At 45.6% G+C, this 10936-nt stretch overlaps 1 protein-coding gene across 2 annotated transcripts; it reads right to left on the bottom strand.

Moving 5' to 3' along the window:
* Nucleotides 1–9766, bottom strand: LOC101582080 (myosin regulatory light polypeptide 9-like). Of its 2 annotated transcripts, XM_023720428.1 has the most exons (5): nucleotides 9660–9755; nucleotides 5644–5733; nucleotides 3996–4194; nucleotides 3397–3558; nucleotides 1–502 (listed from the first exon to the last, which is right to left on the bottom strand). In XM_023720428.1, exons 2-5 carry the CDS (start codon nucleotides 5644–5646, stop codon nucleotides 330–332), a joined length of 537 nt encoding a protein of 178 aa, XP_023576196.1. In that variant the 5' UTR covers nucleotides 5647–5733; nucleotides 9660–9755; the 3' UTR covers nucleotides 1–329. The 2 variants fall into 2 exon arrangements, with proteins under 2 accessions (XP_023576196.1, XP_004635851.1); XM_004635794.2 differs by lacking the exon at nucleotides 5644–5733 and having other exon boundaries at nucleotides 9660–9766.
* Nucleotides 9767–10936: the final 1170 nt, after the last annotated feature.

The following is a 10936-nucleotide window of genomic DNA, read 5'->3' as shown; positions in this document are numbered from 1 at the left end:
TATTTTATCATAAAAGTTTAATTATGGTTCAGAAAAAATTGTGCAAATAACTTTCTCTGAAAAAATATATTGACTCTGTAGTCTGCAGTTACTGAGGGAAGAGGACCACAGGTAAGGTACATTACCCTACCTTCCAGTCTGAAAACAACAAAACGTCCCAATTCCAGTTTGATTATAAAGATAGATGTGCCCCAAAATGGCTGAGAATAAATACAAAACAAGGAAGGCAAAAGCTGTCAGGCTATAGGCATGCAACAGGCTCTAAGAGAAAATCTCAGAAATACCCAAAGTGGCAACAAGGAGCATTTGGATGGAATTTGGAGTTCTTTTCAGTCGTCCTTGTCCTTGGCCCCGTGCTTGAGGATGCGTGTGAACTCGACGTAGTTGAAGTTGCCCTTCTTATCGATGGGGGCCTCTCGGTACAGCTCGTCCACATCCTCGTCTGTGAAGCGGTTGCCCATGGTGGTGAGCAGCTCACGCAGGTAGTCCTCCTGGATGGTGCCTGCGGGACGAGGACCAGGGTTAGCACTGTGCTACTCTGAAAACTAACTCCAAGTGGCACGGAATGGTCACCTGCCACCAAGAGGCGCATGCACCGCCTGGAAGGAGCCTGCAAGGCTGAGGCCCATTCACTGAACCTTCCCGTGGACTCTGGTGCTCTTCTGTGGGAAATGCAATTCTAAATGCAGACACATCTGACATACAGTAAGGAACATGGCCAGGCCTCACGTGTGGTAACACTGAGCACCAACTGGTCACCGACACTGTCCCCAGCGGGGTGGGAGGGTGTGTCTGTGTATGCTGCAGCAAGCCAAGCAGTGTCCTTCTGTTCTCAGGTTTCTCTACAAAGGTCCTCATAATACTTGCTTGCCTAAAAGAATAAATGTAAGTACTTATACAACAGTGGAACAGAAGCCAGACTGTCACCTCTGATTGGTTATCTAGCATTAGTATTTTTAAAAGCCCCTCACGCAACTCATGTGCACTACAATAAGAACCACTGTCACAGTGAAGACTGGCAGCTTCCTTGCATGTGAAATTAAGCCAATGCACTGCTGGTATTATCTCCTAGAAGGCGAGTCTGAAGAATAAAGCTGGGATCTGTGGGGGTTTTGCTGATTTAATCCCAGGTTTTCATAAAATGCATCCCTGATCTTAGAATTTTAGCTCTGTAATAATAAAAGCCCCATCTCTGAGTCACTGAACTCTTACATTTAATACCAGTTATCTACCATGGGCAAGGAATGGTGGTAGGTGCCAAAAAGACATCGATGAGAACAAGACGCTAGTTAACACAATCAGAAGAAACTGTTGTAATGGGAATTAAGTAAACAGCTAGAACATACATGCATATGCTGGGACAGAGAAACAAAGAAAACATTTGGTATGTGAAAAAAATGGGAAGGCCTTTTGCTTTCTAGGAGCCAGGAGAAAGTGGTCAGGAGTCACAGGCAAGGCTTCACAAGGGTGAGTGAGCAGGAACAGAAGAGACTGTCTACTGTCTTCCCTCTGAAGAACAACAGAGGCTTCCACTAAAGCACGCAAGCAATACAGAGCAGCTCCAGAGCAGGAAGAGGAAGGAGTCTCTTCTGCCTGTTCTTCCTACACCCACTCTTCCCGGAAACAAGTGAAAGGCTTTCAGTGTAAAGGGAGACAGAGGAGGTAGGACAGTGAGAAAGACAGGAAAAAACAGCAAAGCCACTACAGCAGGCATGGTGCTGTGTGGAAGTCAGGGAAATGACCAAGAGCAACAGCAATGACTATGAAGCCAGGGAGTGGTTCTGCTGCGGGAGCCAAGGGGTCTGCACCAACATTGGAGGCTCCAGCCATCCAGTACTGAAATTGCACCAATGGACGCAGATAAGCAGGGCAAGCTTTCTCTCTCTCTTTTTTTAAAGACAGGGTCTCACTGTGTAGCCCACACTGGCCTCAAACTCATGGTTAACTTCTTGCCTCAGTCTCCCAGGAGTACTAGGATCACAGCCATGTACCATCATGCCTGGCAGGCCCTCCGTTTCTAAAAACATTTGGCTACACCTTGTGAACTGAGAGCCTTAGAAATCATTCCTTTATGTGTTTTCTCTTACTTATGTTTCTGTCAAAGGGTATTTATGCAGCTAACACTTTGTTTTTGTGAGCATTAAGGAACTGCCAAGGAGTACGTAATGTCTTTAGACATTGTTATGATTTGTGTCTAGTTGTCCCCCCAAAGCCTCATGTAAGTCATGGGGCAGACCTGGCTCGAGGAGCAGTGAGTGGCGGGGCCAGGGAGGCACAAGCCATTAAACTGGCAGCATGTGCTGACCCCTGCGCCCTAGGCCTGCGGCCTCTCTCAGACATGTGCAGCCCATCATCCTGGACACAGCAGCGCCCCAGCCTCTCCTCCAGACCCTGTAGCATGGGGCAGCAGTGTCAGTGATTGAGGCCACCTCGGGCAGAGGAGATGTTTGGAGAAGACAGCGGCACTGACCCTCTTTCCTGAGCAAATAGGGCTCCAAGTTCTCATATGTAGTTCAGGCTGTTTTGAACTATGAAACCTCCAGTAACTGTGAGCTAAATAAACCTTTCCTTCCCTCATTAAGTGTCAGGTATTTATCCCAGCAACAATAGAAGAGTAAGACAGACATCTCAGTTGCTCTTCCATTGTCACAACAACCCTCTGAGCTAGTATCATGCCTATTTCACAAATGAAATAACAAAGGCTTGGTGACTTTAAGTAGCTTGCCCCAAATTACATTGCCACTAGGTAGCAGAAGGGAATCTGACAGCAGGTAGCCTGGACACCAGAGCTTATACTCTGCTTGGTTGGTTGGCTGATTCATTCTTTTTTTTTTTTAATTTTATTTATTTATTTGTGTGTGTGTGTGTGGCCAGCTCAGCCCACCAGGGGGCGGGGCTGGCTGGCATGTGGTGCTGGGGGATTGAACACGGTCCCTGTGCTTTGTTAAACTTGTTCTAAGTAGGTGCTTTAGACCACTGAGCCATCTCACCAGCCCCCTTTTTTTTGTCTTTTTGAGGCAGGGTCTTGCTATGCAATTCAAGCTGGCTACAAGCTCATTGTGTAGCCCAGGCTGGTCTGGAAATCATGCAATCCTCCTGCCTCAGCCTCCTGAGTGCTCGGATTACAGATGTGCACCACCACACCTGGCTCAGCACACACCATGAGAGCCTAATCCCTGTGGAATTAACCTTCTAGTAAAGGAATAATCTAAGGTTCCCAAAGAGACTGCAAATATGACCCATGAAACATGTAAACCTGCTAGCATTTAAGGGCAATGTCAGGGATGGGGCCAGCAGATGGGAGGAGTAAGGCCTGAGGGAGCCAGGTTACTGTGCATTTCAGTTACCAACATTAAAAATTACTCACTTTGTAATTACTCATCACCTCTGCCTTACCTGTGGCCTCCTCATCGAAGCAGGCAAAGGCATTCCGGATGACTTCCTCGGGGTCTGTGCCGTTGAGCCTCTCTCCAAACATGGTGAGGAACATGGTGAAGTTGATGGGGCCTGGTGCCTCGCTCATCATAGTGTCCAGGTAGTCATCAGTTGGGTTTTTCCCTAAATGAAAAAGAGGGTCCTAACTTTAATATATCAACTGTAAACCACATGGAACATTTTGTCAAGAAGGATGATCATTCGGATAGCATCCCATGATGTCAAAATTATTGGGGAAAAATGTCTTCTCCATGAATAGAGCTATATTAAGTTTGGAGACAGTATGATATTCCATTGGGATGTTAGAAGAAGCATTACTGCTTGTATAGTTAAAACACACCCAGACACACATCCACACAGGTCCTTCCACAAAAATAACACAGCTCAACACCCAGATACAAGGAGACAGACACAGGGCTTTGCTGTGTCCCACTGGGAAACACTGCCCCACATTTCGTCTCAATGTTCACTGGCTTCACGGAGCCTTCAGACTTATGAATCAGCATGGAAGGCACCGTGAAAACACTACCCAGCACATTCACATCAGAACAGAGCATTACCCAGCGAGGCCAGCATGTCGTGCAGGTCCTCCTTGTCAATGAAGCCATCTCTGTTCTGGTCGATCATGTTGAAGGCCTCCTTGAACTCCTGGATCTGCGACTGGTCAAACATGGCGAACACGTTGGAGGTCGCGCGCTGAGGGCGCCTCTTGGTGGTCTTGGTCTTTGCCCTCTTGCTCGACATAGTGGTGACTGGATTCTAAAAAAGAAAACACAAGGAAAATAAAATTAGTATCTATGATTGTTTAAGGGTGAATGAAAACTGATTAACAAAAGTAAACAGAAACAATATTCCTGATATATTTGAGGTAAAGAGCAATTTTTTTTTTTAAAGAACTTTATGTGTGTGTGTGTGTGTGTGTGTGTGTGTGGGGCCAGCTCAACTCACCAGGGGGCGGGGCTGGCTGGCATGTGGTGCTGGGGGATTGAACCGCGGTCCCTGTGCTTTGCTAAGCTTGTTCTAAGTAGGTGCCTTAGACCACTGAGCCATCTCACCAGCCCAAAGAGCAATTTTTTTAACGCCAAGTAATACAACTTTATAAAAATCTCTCCATTAATTGAAATCTATTCCTTAAAGGACCAACCAAAAGGGAAAAAAATCAGACTTGTATCTTGAGCTTACTCAACCTTAAAATTGTTAAGTTTTATAAACAGCCCATCACTAAACAACCAACAATGCAAAGCTCACAGCACATGAGCGAGATCACACAGCCCTCACCCTGCTGTACAACAGTTTTCTGACAGCTGATAACCAAGTTCAACGACTGGGTTAATCACGGTGACAAAACAAGAATCAAACTTAGGGACCTGGGAGGCTACACTTGAGCGCTATGGGAGCTCAGTCTGCTGCTGCCTGTACCCTGCCTAAGCTAGCTGTCCTAGTGTAGGGTGGACAGGGGAGGGACGGGGAGGACAACAGACAAGCTTCTAACCACTACCAACAAGTACTATTCTTCCACAGTCAACTAACTTTCTTCATCATACCCTTACCTGTAGGTCAAAGTGAATTAAGACACATTTTGTTGAAAGCCCAATGGCAAAAGTACAGAAACCTGAGGCCAGTGCATCTGTAATTAAGTCTGGCAGACCACACAATTTATCCAAATCCGTTTCCTCTGTACTAGAGCCACATTAAATCCCTTGATGTAACTGATTCCTCTAACAAATCAGAATACAAGTTTTTAAAATAATTTAGTTTACAAAGCTTTAGAGAACATGTTAAAGAGGTATGGAAATGACTTTCATTTTCAGATGCCCTAGTTTATCCTGATACATTTGAGGTTAATAGTAAAAAGAATGTCTTAAGAATACTTCAAGTAAAAAGGCAATTTCCCTTGTAACATTCACTTTTTAAAAGACTATAGGGGCTGGAGAGATGGCTCAGTGGTCTAAAGCACCTACTTAGAACAAGCTTAGCAAAAGCATCAGGGACCGCGGTTCAATCCCACAGCACCACATGCCAGCCAGCCCGCCCCCTGGTGGGCTGAGCTGGCCCCTCTCTCTCTCTCTCTCTCTCTCTCTCTCTCTCAACTTCTCCCAAATAAATAAATAAAATTTAAAAAATAAATAAATAAATAAATAAATAAATGACTATAAAATTCTGTATGACACTTAAAATCTGATAGGAGATAGTAACATTTTACCGTACCATCCTTCCGAGCTGAGGTAGAGAGGAGAGACCGCAGACCTCTGACCAGCAAGGGCAAGACACTGCACTGAGTTGTATCTTGAAGCAGGTCTAAAATAAGACACTACTGATTTCACTCTGAGCAGGATAACAATTTTAAAGCTTACGTTCTGAAAACAGCATTTAGCTGTGAGGTGGCCAAACACTATGCCCTTGCTCTAAAAATAAACCTGTGGACTGCAAAGAATGAACTACTACCTAGATCTCAGCACTCATAGCAGCCCTCAGCATATAATGTTTCCTATGAATTTGAAAGTGTTTTTTTCTCTTTCTTGACTAGACATCATTCAGTCTACATTCAATTATGGAAATATTTAGAAGAGTTTCACTCATAATTTTAGCTAAATCTGTTCTTGGATTTTGGTAGGAACTTTCAGAAAGGGCAATCTCAAATTCTAGTCCATCCAAGCAAGCATTCTTTGGCCACGTAATGGGACATGTTATTAAAAAGCTATACCATATGTGGCACAGGAATTGTACACAGCTCAGTTTCTCAGTTTTCTTTAATCCTTCTGTCAGAGACTGCTTTTCATGACCCACTTAAGCCATTCAAGAATGTCTTTCATTCTGGAATACCTTCTGGAAGCTGTGTATCTTTTATTAAATGACACCCAGTTGTATGTTTCTTCTCTATGTGTTTTTTTTTTTTTTTTTTTAAGTCCACAAGGTGTTATGGAATATCTCTGAAAGTACTCAGATTTCGAGTGAGTGGTGAAGACCCAATGAGGGCACATTATTTCCGAGTCTCTTTTAATATTTTAAGCATGTCATGCCTTTGCAAGATGAAGCACGTCTTTAAAAATAGTCTACTCTGTATGCCAACAATGTCTTCTCCTAGGATGTAGAAATGTCAATTATTTGAAGAACAAAAAACCTGATAAGAACTACAGGTCAAATGACTGGTAACTGCTTTTTTTAACACACAATCTTAGGTACCTCAGTTTACTGGGGTAGAAGGTCTTCAAAATACATTTTCAGCTTCTAATGTGTATTAGTCTTCTAATCATGCTTTTTTTTTGGGGGGGAAGGGAAGGCAATGTTGCGGATTGAGCCCATGACCTTGCAAAACCTAGGCAAGCGCTGTACCCTGCCCCCAACGCACTTCTTAAATGTGTAAATGCGTAACAGTTCTTCAAAGACTGTTGCTGTTGTTCTTGGTTAGCACAGGCAACAGTCTCACGCAGACCTTTCGATCAGTCAATATTCAGTCACATGTACCTTATGATGATCAGCTAATTACACAAATATGTACCACATGTCATTAGTCTTGAGCACTAGTTAAGGTTAAGCTATGTAAGACACGTCCTATCTTACAGGACCTTAAAATACAAACAGGGAGACAACTATAAAGAAAGGCAATGATTGACTCAACTTATGAAATGACATAGTTTTCATTCTAGAGGTATCACTAAAATGTGTGACAACGAAAACTACTAAAGTGGTACATGATTAGCAAATACGCTATGAACAAGGATTATTATGCTATGTCAGTAAAGATTCTGTGTACAGTATTTTTAAAATATTCAGGGGAGAGATACTTTGAAAAACTCTGGTACCCCACATTTGGAAGCTAAATAGCTTTAGAATGAAGAGATTCAGAGGTTAGTCATAATTCTACCAATTAAAGTAATTAACTCTACCAAACTGTAAGTTTGGGCAAGTTACTACCTGGGCCTTGACTTTTGCAAGGAGAATGGTTTCTGATCTCTGATTTATCTCCACAGAAACCTGGAGCCTTGAGCAACAGGAGTCTGATGTCACAGCTAGCTGTTCCAAAATAAGCAAACTGCCATTTATTTTATTCCCTACTAAACTAAAAGCATGGATGAAATAAACGTGGGCAGAGAACCAAATCAAGAACAGGAGGATGATTTCAAGATCATCTCCATAGTGCCAGTGCCTCTTTGCTGGTTCTCTGCTGCCCATCTCACTGCCCTCCCCAACAAAGGTGCCTGGAACTCCTCAGGCAACAAGCCTTCTGAAAACACACATCTCCTGTCAGTTTAAGAAATCGAAACTCTTTCACACATCAGTATATGTATTCTTTATTTAGGATAGGGGAGAAGATCACCAGTTAGCACCTGAGATGACCAAGTGAGGAGGATCCTCACTTGTAAAGTTGACTATTTTAGAAATAAAACAGTGAAAGATCTTTGGTGTTGCAGGGGTTATTTGTTGTGCGAAATTAGAAAAGTAAGAAATTTTGCAGAGCGGCCTCTAAATGAATGATATATGAGTATTTCAGATGCACCAGAAAGTAAGTGAAGGACTGACAAGGGTGATCAAGAATGTTCAGTTTACAGAAGCATAGGTGCATTTTAAATCAGGGGATGGGGCGAGTGCTAGTGGCAATGAATTTGTCTGGGTTTGTCTGGTGTGTGTGTGTGTGTGTGTGTGTGTGTTTTAAGAGCTCTCAGATAATCATAAAGGTCTAAAACAAAAGAAGGGATAAGAAACATGCTTCAGGCAGCTGTAAATTCTGATATGGAAGAAACAGAAGGGGGCTGGAGTTCAAGGGCCTGAGTTCAGTCCCTGGTCCTGCCGAAAGAAAGAAAGAAACAGAAGGCCCAGAGCACCAAAACAGTTTTCCCCACATGTCAGAGGCAACCAGAAGATTTCTGAAATGGAGAGATTCAAGTACGTCTAGAAACTGTGCTATTTAGATTTTTGAAAAACCTATTAAAAATGAAACCAGTCTCTATATACTAGTGTATACATTAGATTACATCAGCCAAAATATTAGAGTTCAGCATTTACAAAATGACTATAAATGTAAAATAACCTACAGACTTTTTTTTTTTTTTAATTTTTATTTATGTGTGTGTGTGTGTGTGTGTGGCCAGCTCAGCCCACCAGGGGGCAGGGCTGGCTGGCATGTGGTGCTGGGGGATTGAACCTCGGTCCCTGTGCTTTGCCTAGCTTGTTCCAAGTAGGTGCTTTAGACCCCTGAGCCATTCGCCAGCCCAACCTACAGACTTCTTATACAGAATAAACTGAAAATATACTGGGTAATAAGATGGATCCTTGATGAAAACCCCCCGTCCCAGAACTGCAGGGTGCTAGTACCTATTTTGCTGATCTACACATCATTTAATCAATGTATTTTTTCGAGTTTAGAAACCTTTGTGTTACCATCCAGATTTTTAAAATTATTTTTTTCAAGCTCGGGTTTCCGTTCCAACTGCTTTTTTTTTTTAAATTTGGAGTTGAAAGTCAGATTGTTTCTTTTAGACTGCCACACCCAAAAGTTCTGTACCACTTGACAAAGACAGCTGTCAGGATTGACTTCACAATGACGCCATGCTTTTGAAAATAAAATGCTTTTCTGATTAACCTATCTAAGGCCTTACAAAGCACCAAACACCAACAATGTTAATAAATTTTTGTTCCAAAGGTTTTTAAGAATTGACATTTTTATACACCTGCTAAGCTACATTAAAAGGAAACACTGCTTTGGGAAATTGTTTTCACTTAAGAGTCTCCTCCCAAAACCAAAATGGTACTTTATTTTGGAGTTTTCCCTCCGGCTGCAAACTAAACTTCCAACTCCTCTGTTGAAATATCAGCTCGAAAAAGTTCTAGTTCCTGGAGCAGACGCTGAGCTCGTTCGAGCTGGCGACAGCTTCTAAACGTGATGGCACAGCTGCAGCAACAGCTGCAGCCAGGACGGGCTCCGGTTTTGGCGCAAACTGCCTGGAATCGGACAAGTTTATGTTAGAAACTAAATATAGTCCCGGAGTCAGCGCTGGAGGACTCGGGTTTCGCGGGCACGGCAGCGGCCCAAACGAAGGCGCCAACGAGTGAAATCACTCATCCCAGCTCCCACGTAAAACAGGAGCGAGGTCTGCGTCTGGGCCACTTGTGGCTGCAGCCTCGATCCCACAGCACACCCCAGGGCTCAAAACCTGGGGTCCGGCTCAACACCCGCCCAGGTGCGCCTCCCGCCCTGCCGAGACCGGTCCGAGAGCACCACTCACCCGGAACAGCAGCGAGAACCAGAACACCTCAGCAGGCCCCGCGCTAAAGCTATCACCACCCTCCTACCCTTAATAGCCTCTAAAAACCAACACTTCCGGTCACGCTTGGCATACCGGAAGGAAGCCTAGACACCCTGGACCGCCCACAGAGTGGGCCGGGTTCATGGGAGGGAGACCTGGAGGGGAACTGCCAGTGTGGTCAACGGGCTCAGCATTGAAAGAGTGCACGAGATAAGGGTATAAACCAACAGAACATAAAATGACGGAACATATGGCAGTTATTTGCGTTTGATTACTGTGTTTCCCTCCTTTTTATATCGCTTCTTCCACTGTCTTTCTCCCCCCCTTGCTTTTCGCAGATGGTTGCGTCTGTTCGGGGGCTGTGCCTCTAAGCACATTCCAGGGCCGGGCTGGGGGCGGGGCCTCGTAGCCCAAGTCCTTGTTAGGAAATCACGGAGAGGGCGCCGGGCCCACGTGACTGTTGCTCGTCCCGCCCCCAGGGCCCCGCCTCTGCCGCGGGACTTGGTGCCCTGGGCGGAGGACTGCGTGGACGTGCGCAGTGGGGCGTGGGGGTCCGGCCGCTTTCGCGAGGGCCGGACGTCGTGATGACCCAAGGCGCCCGCTGTGATTTTGGTACAGTCACACTTAATAAGGTCGTGAGTGACAAACTTTTTCTTCAAAAAGTGTTCAGGTGTTCCTCCCGGCCAGAGCTTCCTTGCCCTGATGAATTCCAAAGAACCAGAGGAAGGAAGACGAGTGACTGTCACCTCTTCACGGTGTGAGTTGCGACTTAGAGTAGGAATAAAATGCCGGCCCTGCGTTTCTTCAGCCCACCTCGCCCAAAGGCCTTCCAGGCACGCCTCTCAGCGCGGGCGGACAGAGCCCTGCCCGGGCCTGTCCCGCCGCGCCACCTCGCGCCGACCTCACCTGTGGGCCCGCGAGCACGCGGGGGCGGGCCGCACCCTCAGACGCCCACCTGCGCCGCGGCCCGGGCCCGTCTGCGAGGTCCGGCTGCGCGCGACGGATGCGCAGCGGGGCGCCCGTCACCAACGGGATTCCAAAGTTGATCCCGAGGGAGAGGCCCTGGGGAAAGTTGCCGCGATTGGCCCTCACCCAGAGGTGGCCGGCTTCCCGCGCTTCCGCAGGAAGAACCACCGGGTACTGGAGAAGAATACAGATAACTGGGCGCTTTTATCTCCAGCGCGCTGACAGAATTTTCAGAGGCAGGTCCCGGGAGGCCGTGGATTCGGCAGAGGTCCACAGTGACCCTTGTCTCA

Source organism: Octodon degus, unplaced genomic scaffold, assembly GCF_000260255.1.
Source record: "Octodon degus isolate 3935 unplaced genomic scaffold, OctDeg1.0 scaffold00075, whole genome shotgun sequence".
Classification (NCBI taxonomy): Eukaryota; Metazoa; Chordata; class Mammalia; order Rodentia; family Octodontidae; genus Octodon; species Octodon degus.
Note: the sequence above shows the minus strand (reverse complement) of the source record. Positions and strands in the feature narration are given on the sequence as shown.

What these genes read in the sequence shown, in the direction of transcription:
- LOC101582080 (XM_023720428.1), bottom strand. An exon ending in CGACATGCTGGCCTCGCTGG is followed by an intron (nt 3,559 to 3,995) that starts GTAATGCTCTGT and finishes TTTTTCATTTAG; the next exon opens with GGAAAAACCCAACTGATGAC. An exon ending in CTTCGATGAGGAGGCCACAG is followed by an intron (nt 503 to 3,396) that starts GTAAGGCAGAGG and finishes CTCGTCCCGCAG; the next exon opens with GCACCATCCAGGAGGACTAC.